This window comes from Aplidium turbinatum, chromosome 12 (assembly GCF_918807975.1).
Source record: "Aplidium turbinatum chromosome 12, kaAplTurb1.1, whole genome shotgun sequence".
NCBI classification, from domain to species: domain Eukaryota; kingdom Metazoa; phylum Chordata; class Ascidiacea; order Aplousobranchia; family Polyclinidae; genus Aplidium; species Aplidium turbinatum.
Window position 1 is genome coordinate 17,765,544 of NC_137483.1, and position 23,282 is coordinate 17,788,825.

Here is a 23,282-nt window from a genome sequence, read left to right on the forward strand (position 1 = left end):
GAAACTTGATGATGATCATTGATCAGTTGATCACTTACTAAAATCTAGCCTATAAAATCGATCTTTTTTTTAATTTCACTTTTGCAGACGTTGCATCATTATAAAAAGCACCGATGTAGATGTTTGAAAGTAGCTAACGAGCCGAAAGTCGATTTTTCGTCTTGCTTTAATGATTAGTAGAGTCAATCCTTGAGTGGAAATCAACGCTATTTTTGCAACTAACGCAAACCAAAACATGCTCAGTTGCTTTCATTTTACAGGCTTGTTGTGTGACCAATCTCGTATCCAACCGGCGACCACTGATTCGCTTACGTTACTAGGTGTTGCTAAGCAACCAGTGGGCAACCTGACACCTGATTGGATCCTAATTGCAGGTTTGATGACATTCTAAATACTGATGTTTCCTTGCTACAAACTGTAACGAAAACCGAGAAAAAACCGACAGTTGGGTTCTGAGTCTCATACTACTCTATATTTGACCATTTTGAAACAGTCTTGTAAATTGAAACTTTAAGTTACCGGTACTTTATTAGATGCTTAACATCGAAGCAGACGGTCCATGACAGAAGTTCCGATGCTTCAAGCAGCATAGTTTGAAGTTTCAGCATCATTTAAAATTATTTTAAAGCCCTGCTCCTTTTTGCTGATTGTAGAACAACTTGTCGTCAAAAGTTCTGGTTTTTGTAATTTTTGATTTATCCAATTTCTTCACTTTTTACTTCAGTCCTCCTGGTCATATTTGCGGTCTGCGTCTTGGTCCTCATGATAGCAGTGATTGTGTGGAGACCCAGAGATGCCGGCATCTTTCCGATGCGATATTGGATGCCCCGATACAGAGCTCTTGGAGAACCCTACGTACCCCCATACAAAGCGATGCAAGTATACTCCTCTCAAGACACAAGGTTAGTAAAAATACTTTAAACGACTTGTTATGCGCAAACTTATGTTTGGTATCGGTCATGCTTATTCTTGGACTGTGCATACTGCTTTTCGAAATATTTTTGGATTAAAGGCTTCACCGACCAAGTAATATTTCAATTCCTTTTATCTGTGATTGCCATTTTCTTTGAAGATTTTATATTCCGCTTTCGGCATTATTAAAAACTGACAGTAGAACGCGGTTAAGTAAATATTTTCTCAATACTTTTGATAATTGTTTTGTGTGCAATGATTGGTGAGATGGATCAAAAGTGTAGGATTTATAAAGTCATGTAATGTCTTCCTACTGGCTGTCGAACAAGCGTCTGACTTTAACTTGGTTGCATGAATCAAACTGTAATTGTAGCTGTTCAAATGCATTATTTTTTTCTTTTTAGAGAAGGGCTGGGAATGATCAGAGAACGAGGCGAGGCAGAAGGAGCCGAGGCTGACATACTCAAAAAAGGTTTGAACAAGTTTTACTTTACCACACGTTTACCAACTTGACTTTAACCGCAAGTTAACGATGGTGGTTGTTATTAGGTTTTCATATTGTTGATGCTTTAATACAAAAAAAATGTTAGTCATTGAAGAGTTTAACCTGAAGAAATAAAATAATACTTAGGAAAGGTGGTCTATTGTGGACATTATTTTATGCCGCTTGATTGGCAGATTTGTGTATAAACAAACTTGTTCAGAGTTGTAACACCTGAAGTCCTGTACAGCAAATAAAATCTTCCTTTGACAGACGAGCAGCTCCTGGAAGATTTTAACGTCCGAACTTTGTACGACAAGCTGGAAGATCAGAATCTGCATCTTGCGTCCCAGATGAACAAGCATCAGGACAGTCTACGTGGGTTCTATGATAAAATCAACAACCAAACTGAAGGGCTTAAAGTAAGTGGATTTGGAATTGCCTTTTGTGCTTTATCTCCCATTAAATGACTTAGAAATTGATTTTGCGTTAGTTTCTTTAATCGTGTGTGGTTTCTGTAACAGAAATCTATGGAAAGACAGGGCATTTTATTAAAAAAGAGAGGTTACTTTTTGATAAAACATAATGATTATTACGTTTACGGCTATGATAGCTGCTGAGTTTCGATTGTTTTATAGGAAAGATTCTGAAAACAATACAGCCTAGCATACAAACAGGAACTGTTTATTTACAACTATTAACAATTAACTGCTTATCCCATTAACAACTACTGGAGAAATTAAAGTTCGCTCTGTATCACATCAGTAGATGCATTGCTTCAGTAATTGACGCAAAAGTCTTATTTTGTTTTTCAACCTTCATTCAGAAAATGCTAAATAAGCTAGATGTCTCTAAACTCGAAGCAGCAGAACTGGCTCGGTCAGGAGCAGGTGACATGGGTTTGTCTGTGGTCAATACAAGCGTGCAACTTGGTGGCCTGCAAAGAGATTTGAAACTAGCAGGTAAAGTTTCTCTTCAATACAGATTATTTAGAATCAATCCAAAATAATTCACGTGAATAAACTAAGCAACTCTATGTTATTGACAATTATGTGTATCGACTCAGACAGCAAATCAGTCATTTTTTACGAGTCTCCTACCAGTCAGCAGTTGTGAACTGAGTGACATATTTTATTTACTTAATTAGATTACCATAACAAAGGCTTTATAAAACATAGCTAAACATAAACATAAAGTAAGCACCTAAACTTTTTACGACCCTCACAACACAACTGAAAAGTGAACAAAGAGAAATGTGAACAAGAGCTTCGCGAATCACGCCAAAAGCCAACAGGTCGACTGTGCACAGAGCATGCAAGATTAATTAAACACAACCCATCAGAAAAGAGAATCAAGAGTTTTACAACACTTAGCAAGTGACAACTGATCTAGCAACATTTGAGCAAGTGGCTGAAGTTGGTAAATGATGAAACTGAGAAGTAATAACTGAGCAAGCCGAAGATTGACATGTCACAAGTCAGCAAATTAAATTTAGCAAGCGATGACGAAGAAAACCCGACGTGAGCACATAAATCGCATTTGTTGACTTTGCAGTAGCTGATATGTACTTGCTAAGTTAAAGCACTTGCTCAGTTGTCGTATGCCGAGCGGTCCAACAACCTTTTTTTACATTGGTTCAACGTCTTCAGAATCACGTTGAATCAATGTAAAAAAACAACTGATCTGCTGTCTGGAGAAGAGGATACCTTTCTTCGTCTGGTGCCACCAAGCCTGAAGAGGGACTTTTAGCTGGAAGTGCAGGGATGTTCTAATTCCGGCCTGTGGGCTAATTATACGCTTAAATACGTTAGATTTAAGTTTCCCATACGAGATGATCACTTTCAGAAACAGAAATTGAACTACATCTATAAGAACAAACTGTCACGTGTTAGTGAGTTTATTTGTATAATTTAAACGTGTAAACGTCAAACCTGACAATTTATCACACTTTGTTTACGTGGTTTTGTTCATAATTTTACTCTACAGCTACCCACGAGTCAAAGATGGAGGCGAATTTTTAAGCATTAAGCAACCAATTGTTTTGATAATCAAAATTTATGAGATTAGTTTTTAAAATTTCTTTCAATTTTTTCAGGGGGCCAGTCTCTTCGAGAAAAGGAACTCCTGCAATCTCTTGAAACTTTGATCAACAAATTGAATACTGGCAAGGTGAAAACGACTACAACCTGCTCATTTTCCACCTTTCTTTATTAAATGCAAAATTTACTCTTCCAAACGTTCATTCCTTTGTAAACTTTCGAATTTTTTTAATAGATAACTGTCTCTGATGAAGTGATCAACGATGCAAGGAACAGGTTGAGAGGAATTGACGACCGAGAGACAGATAAGAAATTGAAATCTGAAAACAAGAAGGTATTGTGAGGCTGTTATAAATCACTTAACAAAATTGTGTGAGAAAGTTTAACAAACTAAGAATCTGAACAAAACTAAAACAAACAAATTAACAATTAGCACAGCTCTAAACGTATCGCTACAAACAAAAATCTGTAACTCAATGACAACCATCAGCCACTTTCTCCCAACTGCTGTGTTCATTGTAGAAATGAAGGAAATTAAACAACACAAACAACCGTTTGCAGTCTGCCACTGCCTCGAGTGATTCCGGGTACCAAATTTAAAACATTTTACGCAAGACCAAAAGAGAATTCACGAAAGAGGCTTACTTGAAGCTCAAAGTTGAAAAGATATTGTACATTGTATTGTTATGTAAAATGTTTGTACAATACTTGGTACGTTTCACTTTGTAGTTGAAATCGTTGTGCATTGTGAACCAATTGTGTTCTTTTTCAAGGGAGTACAAAGATCAGACGACTGGAAGATAGCCGGTCAGGAGGAGTTGATTAGAGCTCAGGAGTCAGACAAGGTTGATCTTGATAGAGAACTGATCGCTGGAGAGAGAGAAGCCATGACTAACCTCCTCATCACCCATGATAACCAGCGGAAGAAGTTGATCAGCGATCTCAATGACAAGTTTGCCTTCCGTAGCCAAGGAGAACTTTCAGAAAATGAGGTTCCTGAATTTATTTTTTTAATTTTATGCCTTTTAATGTCTCGTTTGCTTATCTTAATCATCAGCAACTTTAAACTTAGAAACGGTTTTTTTAATTTTTATTTGGATACGGTTTTCTGACTGTTTCTGAATTTCAGTAGAAAAAGATTCTACTCTGAATGCACAGTCAAGACATGGCTTACTTGAGAAAATCTAGCACCTTTGAGACTTATGTTCTTTAGACTAATTTTGTTCAATTATTATTTATTGCAAGTTTTGGGCGCACGTTTCGCTGTGGGTGATCAACAAATCGAGTTTATAAAAAACGACATCATCGCCTACTGATCCCTAAATGACGCAATACCTTCAGATTTCCAGACCACTATTCATCTAAATGTATATCATCTTTTAGATGAACTCTTTGCTTGCCGAGCATGAACGTGAGTTGGAGAATGCGCTTGGTGCTTTGAGCAAAGAGCGCTTACGTCAGATGACCGAGTTGAAAGAACAACTGGCCGCTAAGAGGCGTGCAAGAGCGAAGCAACTGAACAAGACCCATATCGACCAGTGCAAAGAATCAGGCTTGCCAGGTGTGGTTTTTGCCGTCTGCAGACGTTGAATCAATGTAAAAGTGACGGTTGTTGCCGTCAACTATGCGTTAAATCAAACGTCAATTACCACTAAAAGTCTTTTCACTGAAAATCGAAGTGGCGTCAGTTTTTTACAGTAGATAATGATAGATCTATCTGAAGGTTTTGTGATTGTAGTTTTTGCAAATACTTCTGTTGTGTCACAAACACGTAAAAATAGGTGAAACCGAATTGGTGCATAAGACACTGTTTAATCCTGCAAAGTTAGCTGGCTTAACATGGTTGGAAACTTTTCATTTTCTGAAGAAATTGCTACGCTGCTCATTGTTTTTTCATAGCAACTTTATTTGGTTCAGCAGCGTTACGGTTTGCGTTATTTTGACGTGGATTGTTTAATTTCTAATATTTTATCCGCTATTTACTGTCATAGTACGTCACACGCTGTCGGGAAACTTGCCTATTTTACGAAATATGCAACTTCACTGACTGAATGTAGCATGGATGTAATACTGCACTACATGCAAGTTGTAAATAGAATTTCGACTTATTTCTTTGTTTTCCTTACCACGACTACCCAACTTACTGCAATCGTCTTACGATACATCCAGACAACAAAATCCGTCGTTTTTACATTAAAAATGACGGATTTTCCTGTCTGGGCATAAGACAATCACCCTTTTATCCTGGCTGATTGTTTTTGGTAATGTTACGTAGCACCACCAAGTGGAGAAAGTGAAGAAGATAAGGAAGGTCTTGTTCTCATGGAGAAGCAGCTAGAAGCTGCTCTACTCCAGGAGAGCTCCCTTGCTTCCAAAGACGATGAGGAGTTGCACTCCGCAACCAACAAAGAAGAAGTTGCAAAGTTATCGAAGACCTTCGAAGACGAACTGGTGAGAGAGATTGCAGAAAATAATTTTTTTTTAACTTCTAACAGTTATTAAACTGTGTATCCATGCACGTGTAGACATATAATCATGGATGTACATCCTCTGCAACTGCATCTTTCAACAACGTCATTTTTGGATCTGTTTTAGGATGCGATGGTATCTAACGGTCTGATAAGTGATGAAGTTAGAGAACAATTGACGAGGCAGATCCTGGAGCAGGAGAGTGCTCTCAACAATCGAATGGAAGAGAAGAGAGAGATGCAGGTATCTGATGCAGGATATTCGCACGAGTTGTGCATCTAAAATTTTTAAGATCATTTCTTCATTTCAAGAACACTTTTAATTTTTTTTCATAAAGTAAGCTACGAGTAATTTATTTCGCATATTTTGATGACGTATAGATTAGATGATGTGATTGATGACTTCATCATTTCGTTTTAGATCAAGGCCATGCGGGATCGAATGGCGGAAAGAAAGCGACGACGAATGAAGAAGTTAGAAAAAGAACAGGAACAAGAAAAAATGACCGCAGTAAAATCAATGATTATTTTGCTATGTTTTGTATCAAAATTAAAAAAGCATAAACATTAAACTGAATTTGTGACTTCCTAATGAGTTTTCATTTTACTGTAAACATCAAAACTAAGTAGTTTTGAACTAAATGTTTTGATAGTTGCCTTTGTATGCACTGTACACCACAGACCAGTGGCGTAGCCAAAGGGGAGGGGGGTTTGGGGGTTACAACCCCCCTTTGGCACGCATGTGACGTCATGATATTGAGAATGATGCTTTCAGTCTCTATGTCTCTAAAACAAAGTTTGCCTAATTTTAAACGAAACTGCATTAAAAAAGCGAGTTTTGCCAATACCAAACGTTCAAGTAACTCAGTCAAGAATTAGCAACAAGAAAACATAGAAGCTTAGCTTTATTTTCGAAAAATGCCCAAGAAAACATGATCTTATCCTTTTGCCATGCCACCGGACAGCACCATTTTACAGGAATATTTATACCCACATTTTTGTTGAAAATGCTCTCAGAATGCACCCAATTCAAAGTAATTTTTCAAAATTTTCTGGGGGAGGCCCCCCAGACCCCCCGTCGCTGGGTGTCGCTTTTGGCGAAAACGCCGTCGGGTTTCGTCCGCCAGCCGTCAACCCCCCCCCCCCCCTTTCACAATTCCTGGCTACGCTACTGCCACAGACTAAACTGCGCTTATATATGTGTGGTTTTTACTGAGCATGACTGTACCCAACCGGCAAATTAGTCTTTTGCTACACTGATTTTATGTCTGCAGACGTTAAATTAATGTCAAAAAGAACTAGTTTTCTGACTGGGTATAACATACTGGACAATGCAGTAAATTTTCATCGAAAACTGCTAACTTTGCAAACCTTTTCGAGATGATTCGGAACGCAATACTAACGTTGTGTTTTGACCGTTTTCTTACTCTCACCAGGGGAAGTACACACAAGAGATGCAGGATAGACACTCAGCGGAAAGGGATGCCTTGGAAGCGGAACTGGATGCTGAAGAAGCATCACTGGAACATGACATGAACGACTCCATCCATGCGGAGACAAAGGAGGCTCTCAAGGAACTGCATCGAGAAGTCATCAATGAAGTACGTGAAAGATCATGTTTCGAATAATACCAAATATGTTTTAATGGAAGTTTGCAAGTCATTTTCGAATATTGATCATGAATTCTCACAGGTCAACAGAAAAACTTGTTTTCATACAGTTTAAACTTTAAGAACTGATTTACGGTAATTTTGCGGTGCTTAATCCGAATCTAAGCTATGATTTCAAAGTTTTAACAACAAAAGCATTGTTGACTTGGCTAGTGTTGTTTGACCAGCCGATTTTTATTGAGTGATTCCAGCTTATGTCAAATCCTTTCTATTATATCTCAAACCTTGACGATTTTTTACTGAAATATACTTTTTGTTTTGTTGTTAAATTGGTAACGAGTAAAGAGTCTGATCTTGTTGCAGATGAGTGAAAAGCATGGTGTGGATCCGGTGGCCCAACAGGAGCTGTTAGACCGTTACAGGAGAGAGATAGATAGTTATGACCATGTAAACGACGTCAAACGGTCCATGCAGGCGCAAGATCTGCAGGTAGGAAAATCCATGAAATTGAAAAAGAAGAAATGTACTTTTTAAGTTATTTTCAATGTTTTAACGTTCGGTGGGGTGAGAAAAGCATTTAAGTTTTTTTTTCTTCTTTTTATCAACAGGCCAAACTGGCCGCACGGAGGGCTAGAAAAGCTGCAGATGTTCAACGGTCAGCCGAAAGCAGGTTGAAGAAGAACGCTAAGGATGCAGAAGAGGAGAGATTGAGAGAGCTCGCTCGCATCCAAGAAGAAGAGGAAGCTGCGAGATTGGAGCAAGAGGATGGAATAGATGTTCCTGCTGTGGTCGTCTCTGACAACTTGGAAATTCAGGTAGAGAAAATATTATGTCTGATGTAAGAGGAAGAACTTACTTTCTAATATAAATGTGGTTTATTGTTCATGTTAAGGGAATGTGTCGTTTTTTGCGCTTTCATTTTTCACCTGTGGTTAGTCAAGATATAATTAAGGCACAGTCTCCGATGAAGCATTTGTGAATTAAATAAAAAAAAACTATTTGAGTGATCATTTAAGAGGGTAGCTTATAATCTCTAAAGAATGAATTTGAAAAAATTAGAGGTCCTACAAAGCCATGTTGCATCATTATTTATTATTCAACGTTAACTAGCTTTTATTGAAAAGATCATTGGTATTTAATTCAAATAAAAAGCAAACTAGTGTAAAGTTGCTTTTGTTCGTATGTCGAAGAGCAACAACAAAAACGGAAGAAACTTTTTTTGCAGTAATTTTTCATCATTTAGTTTAAAAAGAACGCTAAACGTTTAGTGACGTGGAAATGTGAAAAGCAGGTCATTTAATCATTTTCAATCGCTACTGGTTAGGCGCTGGCTAAGGAGCAAGAACGTCTGCTTGAGGAGACTGATCTCCAGCAAGTCGCTGAGGTTGAGAAGCTCATTTCCGACCTCGATGTAAAAGAAGTTGAGGATGCTGAAGCTTTGGAGCGAAAATTACGAGAAGAAAAAGAAAAAATATTGAGAGAAGCATCCTCTAAGCATGAAGCTGAAGCAAGAGCAAGAACTGATCTTTCAGAAGAGCAAGTTAATCAGGTATGATTTAATATCGATGCATTTTCAACTGAGCGATCGTCGTCATCGTCGTGTGAGCCTCTGGGGCCGAGGGTCTATCCTTTGACCACCCCAGATTCACGATGTTCCCGGACTACACTGGAAGGCTACTAGAAAGCAGCCAGTCTTTGGTTTCATCATCCATGACACGCAGACCTGAGTGATGTTTGAACGGTTATGAAAGTTTAAAGTTTTTTGTTTAGTTGTTGGCGGCTCACCATCAAGAACTAAACGATCTTGAAGAGAGTCTTGAGAAGCAACAGAATCGCCAGAGAACCGCTCTTCAGGAGAAAATGGCTGCAAGAAGGAAGAGAAGGACTGCTGCTCTTCGGAGTCGACAGGAGATTGAAAAGGAAAGAGAACAACTTGAACAGAAGAAGGAAATGGCGCAAGTCCACGCGAAAACGGTTAGATCAGAGTGACAGAAACAAAAGACTTATTTTGAAAGTCTTCATTTCTGAAATGTAGACTATCGCTTTCCAAAAAATTTTTAACATTTGATTAATCGCTGTATTGATGCTGCACAGTAACTTTTGCTAAACTTTGATAACATTGAATAATACAACATTTGCATGTATTTTAAAGTTACTTAATAACTTGTGACTGTGTCTTCAACGAACAATGATATTCTTTAGACCAAAGAAGCTGAAAGAAAGGCAATCATAGAAGGTATCGAGCGTAATGGGGCGTCGGCCAGTGAAAGGGTCATACAGAAAGTTCTCGAAAAACGGCACAAACAAGTTAGTTTTGTTGTCAACGCGATCTTTATGACTAAATTAGGAGAAGTTTCTGATACTGCCTAGCGTTTGGCTGACAAGACTGAATAAAGAAGTGGATCTATTTCATCCAATTTTCACTGCGCTTTGAAGTTTCATCGAGTCGTATGAACTTATTGAATAATGTTCAAGTTTCGCCTCAAGCTGAGTGAAGCGAAGACCGTGACTTCTGTCTTCCACCTATGTAATAGAGAGTCAAACAGGAAAATTAACATCAAAAATAACGGCCGAACACTTCCTTTCGAAGCCACACCCACATACCTTGGAGTTCGACTTGATCGGTCCCTGACATACCGCAAACACCTAGAACACTTACGCGGAAAAGTGACAGCTCGCACTGCTCTCATGAAACGTTTTGCTGGTACAAGGTGGGGTGCTAGCCCCTCAGTGCTGAGAACAAGTGGTTTAGCCTTAGTCTACGCCCCTGCTGAATACTGTGCTGCTACTTGGTGCAGAAGTGCCCATACTGACCTTGTCGATGTACCAATCAACAACTGCCTGCGAACTGTCACAGGTTGCCTCCGCCCAACTCCAACTGACTGTTTGCCTGTCCTTGCAAGCATTGAGCCAGCTGCACTACGGCGCCAACGTGCTGTTCTTTCCCTGAGCCGTAAAGCCCTAAACCCTGGCCATCCGCTACACACAACCACGCTGAGATATCCACCAAAGCAGCGGCTAAAATCAAGAAAGCCATTTGTACGCGCTGCACAAGACCTTCTGGCAGCCTCTGGTGGAAGCCCTAGCAAACAGTGGTGCCACGCGGCGTGGTGTGAACAATGGTCAAGCAGCACGTCCCCACTTCGCCAAGTATTCAGATCCCCGTCCGAAAACCAGCTGGGACATGGCCTCTCTAGACTTGCCTCATCAAGGCGTAACCGTTTGCTCACTGGTGTTGGACGCTATGGTGCAGACATGTTGCGCTGGGGCTTGGCAGAGAGTGCTGCTTGTGAGTGTGGCGAAATGCAGACGGCAGCCCACATTATCAAGGATTGCCGGCTATACAGACCACCCCATGGTATGGAAGGCCTAATTTCCATCGATGACGACACCAGGCAGTGGCTAACCAACGGATGCCCTGACATATAGCGACAACACGAGAGAAGAAGAAGAACTTATTGAATGCGTTTCGTGGACTGGTTGGAAGTTTTTTCACCCTAATTAAGACACCTTTGCATATGAATATTGCTGACAGGCCCTCCCCAATGGATTATAAAACGTAACTGCCCATCCCCTTACACGAGAACGCCGTTTTCATGAAAGATTTCATTGACAGCTAACTTCAGAAATAGTTATAACTTGCTGCGACTGACTTAAGCTCACTTTGTATCAGTTTGATTTTTGTTCGTGTTAAAAGATTTTTTTTTTAACTTTTTATGTCATCAATATGACGTCATTTTCTTGTATTTTTCAAGGAACTCAAAGATCTTGAAGAGGAATTTGCTCTTAAGAAGAAGATGTTGATAGAGGAGGCGCTTAAACTGATCAACGAACAATTCCTAACTCAGAGGGAAACTATGGTATGGGAATTGAATGCACACCTTCAATTAAACATCAACTTCCTGTATCAATTACATCGCTTCAAGATGAGTGTGATAATTGTCAGACCTTTCGCAGTGGAAAACGGTTAGACAGCAGTGAAGATAAGCCGCTTGGTATTTAACCAAACAAATATGGTTCGCACCCAGCTAAATTGGTTGTTGAAAGCACCACTATCCGTTTTCTACCCAGCCCGAAGTGGGATATGAGTTGCTGAAGGCATGACAAGCCAAAGACAGAAACTGGTTATTCCGCTCTATACGTGCTGCACGCTTATTGCAACAAGAACCTTCTTTTCTGCTTCGCAACGCTCGGTAATCTTTACACATAAAAGTGAGACCACATAAAAGGAAGCAATACTTCTCAGTTTGCTTGCTGCTACTTGTTTCGGGTGAGAATTGAAAGTAGAAGCCGGTGATGTTCTCACTATCTTCTGCAAGGAAATAATTACACCGACACCGCGTACAACATAATATTAATCTTGTAATATATTCAATCGTAGCTGTCTAAGCACGAAGCTGAACTTCTTCAACTGGAAAACGAGAGATTGCCAAGTGAAGAATTTGAAAAAAGAAAAGAGGAATTGCTGAAGAAACAGAGCGAAGAACTGAGGTGGGCTTCATTTCTGTTTTGAAGCAATGCATAATTTATTTCATTTACGACAACTTGTTAATTTACGACAACATTGAACAAGAAACTAAGGGAACTTTTTCTCACAGCACCCTTGACTCCAATCACGAGCGAGAGTGCAAGACAATTAAAGACTCAACTGCTGCTCAATGGAATCTTGACTTTGCTCAAGCCAAGCTTAACCTCAAAGAGCAACACTACCAGGTATGTTGTGCCTCTAGAAACTACGGTCGATGTTTGTAAGGAGTTTGGTAAGTTAACTTACGTTAGCATATATAATACAGTCAGTGGTTACGTGATATTTTTGAGTGTTTGTTGATGGTTATTGATTTAAGGTCCAAAGAATAAGGATAACGTTGACTTGACGTGTGTTTGTTAATTTTTGACTTTGCAACCCAGGAATTTGCTGACGCCCTGCGGGAGCTTGCTCCTAGCGCATCCCAACAGCAAACAGCTGAACAGGCTGAAGAATCTGCGAGGAAGCTTGATGAAACCAAACAACGATTGGACCAGGTGAGGAGACTAACTGTTTTACCTAATCAGCAATAGTCGTATTTTTCACGCGATTTCAACATCGCTAGACGGTGCAAAGGTATAAATAGAGCGAGGGTTTGTGGCTGCGTGCTTGTTAAAGCTATCTGTTAGGTCACGACAATGTGATTTGACGGTTGCGCAATCAAACAGGTATATTTCAAATCCGTGTTTCACCGTTTCGTACAAAAAAACGTGCAATCGATTTTATAAAAAAAGCATTTTTTGATGCTTGAGCTGGCAGTCACTACAGGTTGTTATTTAATTTAATTTGTATTTCATTCAAGGAACGTGAAAAAGCGGAAAAAGCTCTCGCGGAAGAGCGGAGCGCTTTTGAAGAAGAGGAGAATCGTCGAGCCGCTTTGGCAATGGCTGAGTTTGAGAAGGAATTAGAGCTTGAAACGGAACAAGATAAATTGAAAGCGGAAAAGACACTGCAGACTCTCACCAAAAGAAAAGATAAACTCCTCAAGGTAAATTAATCTGTTTTATATAGAGGTCTATTTTCTTTAAACAATCATTAAATTCTTCAACGATAGTCGGATGTGCTTGCATTCCACGTTATTTAGTAAAAATGCTTAGCTCTGCTGGCAAAATAAGCCTTTGCACATCATGAGTGAAGACGTGGAATCGATGTTAAAATGACCGATGTTGCGAACTAAAAAATTACCAAATAACTCAAATATTTTTTGCAGGAAAAAAGGAACAAGATGCGAGAGGAACTGGAAAGAGCGTCTGCTGCAGGAGCAAGTGAAGAGGAACAGAAGAAGATACTTGATCAGGTACCACTGATGAAGAGTAAAAACATTTTGTTAAAACATTTCACAGAAAATGATTGTATTGGTCAATTTTCAACAATTTCAACTTGCTGAATTACGTCTTAATTAATGAATTTCCCTTAATAATAAATTAATACTGCACTGATTTTGTAATGATAAATTCATCGGCTGAGTAAAATGCATTTAATTTTACTTATTCAGAGCTTGTTGCGACTAAAGCAACCAAGTTCTTTGACTGCTTTTTTGTTTTCATCAGCACGAAAAAGACGTTGAAAATCTCACCAACAAAATGGACAGAGAGAAGCTGCGAATGAAGACGCAGTTGGAGGAAAGGCTGAAGAAGAGAAGAAAAGAGAAGTTGGAGGTGTGAAAGAAAAAAAAAGAGATAGAAATAAACAAAGCTTTATCTCTTTTCTCATTGACTAAAATTGAGAATTTTTATGAAGTTTACTAGAACCGTTTGCTTAAATTTTATAATCAAGTTAATGATTGTGTTGTACTTAGCTTTTGTACAAATAATCTCGCATCTCAATCACTTTTTAACGAATTTAAACTAAATTTCCTCTTAATTTACTTCAAAGAAAAAAGATAAAGCAATTTTACCACTTTGAAAAGCGAGAATGCATGTTGATCATTGTCCCGTTTTGTGCAGTCAAAGAAAGAGGAACTGGACAAACAAACCGAAACATCTCACAAGGAGATTGAAGCCAAACACAAAGCTGATCTACAGAAAGTACAAATGAAGCAGGTGAGATCGCGAATGTTACAATCAAATAAATTCCTAAGTTGCTTCTCTTTCAATTTTGCAGCTCTGATTGGACACTTGACAAGGTTAGATATTGAAGTATGCCGTTCACTTCTGTTCAAAGAGCAATAAAATCGTTTAATTTTTGTTAACAGATTGAGACTTTACAACAAACAGCAGAGATATTGGAAGAGGAAGAAAAATCTAGAAAAGCTCTGGAGGCTGCAGCTGCTTCCGCCATCAAGAAAGAAGAAGAGTCGCTGTTGTCAAGTAAGTAGAAATTGTCTGCTGTTCATCATTCTCTTACGGCTGGCGAGCACTGTGTGGAGCAACCAATAGTTGTACCCCAGTTAGAAAATCAGTTCTTTTTTGCATTGATTCAATGTTTGCAAACGTTGAATCGATGTAAAAAAGAACTGATTTTTGGATTGAATTTTTTTACTCCAGAAAGAACATATCTCCGTTGTACATCTGTCGATTTATAAACTCAAAACTGCTTTTGTTACTGTAAACGCTTCACTTGCATTTACTGACTTTGAATTAGCTGATTGAGCACTGATTGATTGAAAATTTTACTTTCTCAGGGGCGTCCACTCCTCCTGCACCTTTGCAAACGCTTCCTGATCTTCCTCCGATGCAAATGGATTCATCTCTCCCCGTGATGCCATACGTCGCTGCAGCTCCACCAATGAGGCAAGTTTTACAAAGAAAAGTCCCCGAGAATTTTCTGTCAAATCTTTTCCAATAAACTGAAAATTTTGTTCTAGTATGCTAGTTTGGTTATTTTCCTTCCACAAAGAGAAGCATTCAATGGACTGCCAAAACACCGGTCGAGAACTCTATGGAGTGAATTAGAGGTGCTACAAAAACAACTAACAAACTACTAGAAACAAAAATGAAGGAATTTGTCCGTCTGTAGTTTGCAATTTCTTACCAAAACCGCTAAAAATAATATTCCGATTGCGTGAAAGAAAACAAGATTTTAGTCTCATGGGTGAAATATGTCAATTTTTCTACATAATCTGCTAATGCAAAACAAATGTTATAATTGCAGTGAGAGTGAGTTACACAACATGTTGAGCACTTCCCCACTTTACCAAACACTTCAAGAGATCCGTGGCGTGATCTTTGAAGAGAAGAAGTCAGAGAATCTCACCGGTCCATCTTCATCTGGCTTCGTTGGACCAGGTATGCACGTTGCCAGTTGAAACGTTTGACAGCCAAAACCAGCGTATTATTTTGATGATGATTGCAATTGAAATTAAAGAAAAACTTGATAGTTGTTGAAAAGCCGATCTGGTGACAATGGAAAACATCTTACGTGGAAATCAAGTTTATTTTCAAAAAGCTAATGTTTGTTGTCTGAAAGTATTCACGCACATGATATGTACTTACGTTAGAATGAAAAGTTTTAAATTGCACGCGCAAATAAACTGGCATCTTTTTGCGCTGTGCTTTTGATTTTTACTGCTATGTCATTCTTATTCATCTGGTAAGAATAGTGATATAGTTTCATAATATTTATCATAGTTCTTGCAAAGGCTTTCGCCCTTCTCACATTCGCTATTTCACTTAGGTCATGTTCACGCTTAGCCTACACATTATCATGATCACGCTTACGCTTTATCATGATCACGCTGACGCTTTATCCTGATCACCTTTGTAGATGTAGACAGCAGAGACACGGAGCTCGTTCCCACTCCACTGTCGGATCTCAACACCAGGGAACTGGTTGCTTACAAGTTCGGTACTTTCATCATCAGCTTGTTGAGAACACGTCGGCCCGGCCATCTCCCCATCAACCTACTGGTGGCAGAATCTGTACCTGCCCAGCCCAACTTGAAGCAAAACGCCTTCCGCGGGTCTTTCTGGTATTTTGATGCGTTTATGTATGAAAATTGCACTAAATCTATGTTAACCGTTGTTAAATTTATATGTCTTTTTGTTAACAATGTCACACATGTCACCAGGCGACTGAAATTACGTTCAAGATAATTATAGATCAATGCAACAATGTTCTGGGGGTCAGCAATCGATTGTGAAAAAAACAGTTTGGTCTTTCATACACAGTGCACTATCCATGTGCATTGTATGATGCTACATTGATATGCCTAGTGATGCGAAGTTCTTGCTATGCAAGCAAGTGCTTAGCATCAAATTATTAGCTCCGTGGAGCTGCCTCTTCTGAAATGAATAATTTTATTTAAACGCGATCAAACGTCAACTAACGTCTGATCAACGTTTCCAGCTTCGACGAAGGCAACGGCATCTTGTACGTGAAACGAACCCGACTAACTCAGGACTCCATCGGTCGCCTTTCGCTTCTTCTTGTCCACGTGGTGGCGCACCTGGCTACCGGAGCACTGAGTGACGACAACTCAAGTCGGTTCATCGAGGAATTCTACCAATGTCTTGCAGTGCTCAGTGACGATTTGTTCTTTGCAAGGTACAAGACAGAGCCTCAAAGTTTTGAGAAAGGTAATATATATGGATGGTTTTAGTAAACACAGCTCATTGATTTTAATTTTACGTTGATTGCATGTGGCCAGAGGTTTAGTTACGTGGCAGTTAAACATAGAGGAACGCATAAGTGCGCTCAGTGCTGAATAATTCAATCTGGTTAGCCAAAAACAGCAAAATACCACTTGGTCATCTAATCAGCTGCTTCTTGTCACCTAGTTAACTGATCATATTAATAAAACATAATAAACAAAACAAACATACGGAGTTATCTGGGTGATCGGATAAATGGAAGTGGTGGATGTGAAGCAGCAGTGACAACAAGGGCAAGATTGGGCTGGGCAAAGTTCAGGGAATGTGGGGAAATGTTGTATGGCAGAAAATTTTCACTAAGGATGAAAGGAAAAGTATATCGGAGCTGTGTGCGGCCTGCTATGCTATATGGTAGCGAGACATGGGTATTGAGAGAGAGTGAACTGGCAATCCTGAGAAGAACGGAAAGGTCAATGGTGAGAGCAATGTGTGGGGTGAAAACGAGAAGGGAAAAAAGGACTGAAGAATTGTTGGATATGCTAGAGATGAGAGAGACCATAGACCAACTGGCAAGGGCAAATGGAGTAACATGGTATGGACATGTGATAAGGAGGGAGGAAGGAAGTTTTCTTAGAAAGGCACTAGATCTAAAGGTGGATGGGAAGAGGAAACGCGGTCGTCCAAGAAGAACGTGGAAACAACAAGTGAAGGATGAGTTTAAAAAAGTCGGACTGAAGGAGGAAGATGCAAGGGACAGGGTGAAATGGAGAAAAGGGATTAAGACAATTGCTGCGCGGAAACAATCGGCCACCCCCACTAGTGGGGAACAAACCGACGATGGATTATGATGATGATGATGATGAAACATGGATTGAAGATAGCACTCGAATTGCCTAATACAGTAGCAGCAAAATAATTACGATGTATCAGTGTGTAATTTAATCATTTTTAACAGCGCAAATCTAACAGCCTAAGAGATAGGTTAAGTCGTTTTTCATGTATGGGATTAGCTTGTCGTCGTTTTTAATCTATGTAATTTTAATTTACCACTGAAGGTCATGACGTTGGAAAGTTTTGCGTTTTTTTTGACGTTGGAAAGTTTTGCGTTTTTTTTGACGTTGGAAAGTTTTACGTTTTTTTTGACGTTGGAAAGTTTTACGTTTTTTTTGACGTTGGAAAGTTTTGCGTTTTTCGTGTGGAATTTCATTCCATACTGTTGGACCTTGTTCCTTTAGGCTTGAGCTTGATTTCTTTGTTTCAACTCTTGGCAACAATAGTTGTTCTGTTCTTGATCTTGCAGATCTTGTGTTATAGTAATGTATTTCACTTTTTGTTTGGAAGTATCCAGTGAAGATTATGACAGATTTTTACTTTTTTACTTAAACATGATTTTTGAAAATTTTAATGTAAATATGTCGCTAATTAGTTTTAAACGGGCAACCATGCTCCTATGTCGGTTTCTTTGTGATGTTTCTTCGTTCAAGTGTGCTATCCCAGACAGAAATTTATAGCTTTTTAACGTTGATTTTCTGTAGACGTTAAAAAATAGTTTTCTAGCCGTGATAAATACAACCAACACTACCCTGGTGCTTGCACTTCTCTATTAAGCCTGAGAAAAAAAAGTCTACTAAACGTCATACAAGTAAACATAATTGTGTTACCTAAATGCAACCAATGCTTTCATGAGCGATGTTTTCACTCTTCAGGTGGAAAAAATGGAGGGAGTTTAAACGTTGGGCAAGACGTGCTGGACATTAAACTTCCAAACAGAGACATCTCCACCCCGGCAGTTGACTCAATGAGACAGCGAGGGATGCAAGACAGGATTGAGAAATATGCTCAGTCGGCTGTCAGCTCGATAGTTAGACAAGGACTCGGGAGCATTGAAAGCAAAATGAAACAGGTCAATGTTTTGTACAATTAGCTGGTGCAACATTCCAGTGATGTAGTTAAGGATATTATAAAATTTGTTAAAGTTTTCCAAGTATTCCGATATGTAATGAAATTTAATAAAATAGGGAAATTCTATCACTTAAAAGAAAAATTTTTTGCATTGTTTTCAGCTAATTAACTAATCTTCCTCCAGATTATACTAGCCTACCTATATATGTAAGTATAAGATAGTGTGTGTAGAATTTCTAAGAAATTGTTTTAAAACAAAATAAAGTTAAGTTTTTTTTAAAATCAACCCTTATGGCATGGATTTGTCAACTTAATGACTTCCTTCCCCATCACAGGCGCAGTCGGATGGTACTCTTGATGAGGTGGATGCGAAATTATCAGCTCTTCTGCCTTCCACACCTTCCACGTCGCATTCTGTCAGGTGCGTAGTGATCTTAGCCCAGTTAGCAAAATCCCTTTGAATTAGCGTTCGCAGACGATGAGTCCATGTGCAAAAGATGGCTTTTGCTGGCTGAAAAGTTTTACAGTGCAACATTATTTTCTATCGAGATAAGGATAACTTGATTCAAGACAGAAACATTATATTTATTTACTTGAGGTTGCTTTGATACACGGGGTCTTAGTAATAAGAGAAACTACAGAATAAATTGTAATAGTAGTTTTTGTCGTCTCAGGTTCACATTAAGCTCTCTTTTGTTAGTGCTTTCGAGGCTGAACCTGCAACGACAAATACAAATGTGTAATAAAAAATTTGGCATTGTTTGACTTAGACGCTTTTGTTTTAGATTCTCACAGTGATACATTTCTAGTGTGCCAATAAATTTGTTTAATGTTTCTGTAAAAACTAGAAATAATATATTTCTAATCTTTTTTTCCAGGAATAAATTGTAGAAAATGCAAAACAATTCTAATATTTTTTCCTTCAGACGCCCTGATACCCGCGCAATGACGTCACCAGTAAGTGACGATCAAGATGAACTGAACGCGGAATTCATGTCACTGACTCTCGAATCGGACCAACTCCACAACACTCTTAACTCAGATGACTCGACCGATAAAGTGACGCTGAGAAATCGTCTCAACAACGTCCAAATCCGTCTGTCTGACGTTCAAAAACGGTGTGGAATTGTTTTAAGATAGGCTACACAGTACACATTGTAACTTTGGTAAATGTTTATCAACATGTTTTTAGGCTACAAAGAAACTCCTGTCAACATGTCATCATATGTAGGCTACACGGAAAAACTGTTTGGTGTTGTCTGTCAACTAGTTTGGCACGTGGAATAGTTCTGACACCTGACTGCGATAGACATTAAAATAGAGACCAAATCACCGCAAATTGCCCATGAACTATTTCACAGCAATATGTGGATGCCGGGCTAAACAAGTCTGAACATAGACTGGCAAAACACATTTGTTTCATATTAATTTATCATCTTACATTAATTTTATTCATAATTGGCTAGGAATCAGAGTTATTCGTAATGTTTAGGCTATGCATGATTGTAAATAACTTTTATTCTAATCATAAAATGCTCAATCACGGCAGTTAAAGTTCCAGCCAGTAAAGTTGCTATTTTTACATTGTCTTGCGACCTTGAAAATATGTAAAAATATCAAATTTTGCTGGCTAGTTTGTCACTTGTGCATATCTTATCTGGATTTCATTGTCAAGTTTTAGCTTTTTGATATCTTAAGTTGTACGTAATTTAGCGTAACTTTCCGTTTATTGTTTGTTTTCAGGTTACGATCAGCTCGGTGATCTTTGGAAATGGTCGGATGATATCTCTGGGCAATATTTTTCAACACTGTAAAATTTGTGTAGCACTTGTGCACCAAATCGTGCAATTATGTAAATGTGTAGTTTATCACCATGACGTAGAAAGAATATCATGAAATCATGCTTAGGTAATTTTTCTGTCACGCATTTCGTATGTCTCGTATTTTTCAATTAGGCCTACTTCCATTTCTACAGCAAGACCACTTTGCAATTGTTAGAATCGGAATCAAAATATTAATTCAACAAGTGCCTTATGTTTCTTCAGCAATGACTTTGGGACGTAGCCTAAAAGGTTTAAATTGTTCAGATAAGTTAAAATTCGTAATATTTTTTAAGAAGTGAGTAAATGACCAATGTTATTTATTTTTCTAAAAATTAATTATTTTTCTACTTTTAGTGTGTAAGCTTATTTTCGTACTGTTTCTTACCCATGACACCGTGAAAATAACACTGTAACAACAATTGGTCTGAAACTTTTGTAATTTGACGTAAAAAGATGCTTAGCCTAATTTGCGTTACAAATATCTTTTGGTAACTTTTAAAGTATGTACACTAGGGTGTTTCATTTTTTCACCATTTTTGAAATTCAAAATGCCTGGGGTCCCATCTGGTGGTATTTGGGGTAAAAAGTTTACACCCCAATTTTTTTTCAATTATGACGTCATATTGAGGTGGTCCACAAGGTTTGAAATTTTTGGGCCTCAAAATCTCGAAATTTGGCCGTATCTCCGGAACCGCTCATCATAGATCAACAAAATTAGTATCAAAATGCGCAGAAGGGTTGGTTTCCTATGCCTGATGTAGAGAATATTAAGGTCTATGTGCTTCAGAAAAAAAGTTAATTAAAAAAATCTGATTTTCGGTCTATTTTCTCCTGATGAACAGAGATCAGGTGATCAAGATGAAAGTTTTTCTGTATTTTTCCACTCTTGGAAGCTGCTATTGCGTAATAATAGTCCTTGTTCGTTTTGCAAGAGATGAAATGGTAATTTGAAGGTATTACTATTATAATATTAATGTAACCGTTGAGAGAGAGGTATGCTGATCACCTGCTTTAGATTAAGTGTCATTATGGCATAAAGGCCAGGTATTAGTAAGTTGATGCAAAACTTCAAGGAATTGGAGAGAAATGTGTTTTCTCTTAATTCAGATATAGTCAGTCGCTATTGTTACTTGTGGAAGAAAGTAGCCGAAACTAATCCTAAGTTTTTGAAGAAAATACCCCATTTCAAAGATTTGAAAGATGAACTGCTGAAAGATGTAGTTGGCATATGGAACAAAGCTGGTCTTCCAATGCCTAGCAAACAGAGAAACCTAGCACTTCTGGCATACAATCTGCCAAAGCATCGGCACTACTATGTTTGAAACAGAGAAAAAAATGAAGTAGTTAGATGTCTACACAGTAACGAAAGCAACTCTGATGGGGATATGAATTGGGAAGATGATAAGGAACACGAGCCTTTGAAACCAGCTGTTTGGGGAAAAGTGTACAAGAAAGTACCTTCTTTTTCCATAAATGATAGAAGTTGTGGACTTGCTGATCGTAGGATGACTTCGGTATGCCAGCAGTCAGATCTTATGAGGTCGGTTCTTGGAAAAGATCAAATAGCTGCATCACCTTCGACAGTATACCGCGCCAACGGCAAAAAACGAGAGAAAAATCTCTGATGGAAAGTGAGAACCTTCTCAACTCAGCTTCTGCCATGCAGTTATGTTATGATGAGCACGTTGTCGATAAAATAGATCGATACGTTTTCTTGGGCCAACTTGTTGATGATAATGGCATGAAGCACGAAAGTGTGCGTTCTGTTAAATCTTTTCCCAAAAGTGTGTCGGTCACTGCAGAACTGATTTTTGACACCATCATCCAGGAGGCTTGCAGAGTTCACCTATCCCGAGTATATTCAGTCATGGCTGATACGACTGCTCTCAACACAGGAAAAAAGTCCGGAGTCAATACTCGATTGGTCAATTATTTTAATAATGAAGTTGGTCATGATATTCATACCCTTAAATGCATGTTCCACATAAACGAAATATATCTTTCCCATGTCATTTCTTTTGTGGACGGCACCAAGAAGGGTCCCGGAGCAATGCAAGATGGGGCTTTGCTTAACCAGATAGCAAGATTAGACAAGCCCAGTAGTAGCCTACTATTATTATTATCACGCAATAACAGCTTCCAAGAGTGGAAAAATACAGAAAAACTTTTATCTTGATCACCTGATCTCTGTTCATCAGGAGAAAATAGACCGAAAATCAGATTTTTTGAAAAAACTTTTTTTCTGAAGCACATAGACCTTAATATTCTCTACATCAGGTATAGGAAACCGACCCTTCTGCGCATTTTGATACTAATTTTGTTGATCTATGATGAGCGGTTCTGGAGATACGGCCAAATTTCGAGATTTTGAGGTCCAAGAATTTCAAACCTCGTGGACCACCTCAATATAACGTCATAATTGAAAAAAATTTGGGGTGTAAACTTTTCACCCCAAATACCACCAGATGGGACCCCAGGCATTTTGAATTTCAAAAATGGTGAAAAAATGAAACACCCTAATGTACACATTTAGGTGAATAAATTTGCATAATACAACGTCGTGTGGTGTTGAGCGTATAATACCAATAGCCTAGGCCTACACTCCAAGATCTTACAACCAGGATTTTAATTTTTTCAGACGATAGCCTTAGGGGCGCCGGAAGCGGGGGGGGGCAGGGCGGGCATTTGCCCCCCTGCCCTCAATTTTTCTGTAGATGGGGGCAACGGTGCCCTTTTGAGGTCATGTAAGCTACTACACATTTTGCAATATAGCAATTTCTGCTATTCCCTTTCAGCCTAATTATAATCTTTTATTTTTGCCTCAACATAGGCTAATATTCACGACACAAATTCTGTATCACTGTAGGTTACATCATTATAACATAGCATGATGCCCTTCCGTGCCATTGTTCTTTATATACCGGACACTTGTATCATTACTCGATAATGAGCTGAAAGATGAACATTATCGCTATATGTTATTTTAAAAC

The 23,282-nt window shown here is 38.7% G+C and overlaps 1 protein-coding gene across 1 annotated transcript in view; it reads left to right on the forward strand.

Annotated features, from left to right (window-relative positions):
• LOC145780636 (uncharacterized) overlaps positions 1-22,842 on the forward strand; it is a 113,031-nt gene extending 90,189 nt beyond the window's left edge. Inside the window, exons 121-155 of the mRNA XM_082592261.1 lie at positions 261-374; positions 725-902; positions 1,317-1,384; positions 1,667-1,815; positions 2,220-2,355; positions 3,489-3,562; positions 3,668-3,771; positions 4,217-4,424; positions 4,816-4,993; positions 5,708-5,883; positions 6,028-6,144; positions 6,322-6,411; positions 7,337-7,501; positions 7,874-7,999; positions 8,119-8,325; positions 8,835-9,059; positions 9,281-9,484; positions 9,713-9,817; positions 11,266-11,370; positions 11,892-12,001; positions 12,109-12,223; positions 12,419-12,532; positions 12,838-13,023; positions 13,246-13,332; positions 13,586-13,693; positions 13,982-14,077; positions 14,230-14,344; positions 14,659-14,767; positions 15,129-15,262; positions 15,741-15,945; positions 16,323-16,552; positions 18,274-18,470; positions 18,805-18,890; positions 19,396-19,587; positions 20,213-22,842. Coding sequence (XP_082448387.1) covers positions 261-374; positions 725-902; positions 1,317-1,384; positions 1,667-1,815; positions 2,220-2,355; positions 3,489-3,562; positions 3,668-3,771; positions 4,217-4,424; positions 4,816-4,993; positions 5,708-5,883; positions 6,028-6,144; positions 6,322-6,411; positions 7,337-7,501; positions 7,874-7,999; positions 8,119-8,325; positions 8,835-9,059; positions 9,281-9,484; positions 9,713-9,817; positions 11,266-11,370; positions 11,892-12,001; positions 12,109-12,223; positions 12,419-12,532; positions 12,838-13,023; positions 13,246-13,332; positions 13,586-13,693; positions 13,982-14,077; positions 14,230-14,344; positions 14,659-14,767; positions 15,129-15,262; positions 15,741-15,945; positions 16,323-16,552; positions 18,274-18,470; positions 18,805-18,890; positions 19,396-19,587; positions 20,213-20,231 — 4,832 coding nt within the window. The 3' untranslated portion in view covers positions 20,232-22,842. The remainder of the gene's footprint in view (positions 1-260; positions 375-724; positions 903-1,316; positions 1,385-1,666; positions 1,816-2,219; positions 2,356-3,488; positions 3,563-3,667; positions 3,772-4,216; positions 4,425-4,815; positions 4,994-5,707; positions 5,884-6,027; positions 6,145-6,321; positions 6,412-7,336; positions 7,502-7,873; positions 8,000-8,118; positions 8,326-8,834; positions 9,060-9,280; positions 9,485-9,712; positions 9,818-11,265; positions 11,371-11,891; positions 12,002-12,108; positions 12,224-12,418; positions 12,533-12,837; positions 13,024-13,245; positions 13,333-13,585; positions 13,694-13,981; positions 14,078-14,229; positions 14,345-14,658; positions 14,768-15,128; positions 15,263-15,740; positions 15,946-16,322; positions 16,553-18,273; positions 18,471-18,804; positions 18,891-19,395; positions 19,588-20,212) is intronic.
• Positions 22,843-23,282: the final 440 nt, after the last annotated feature.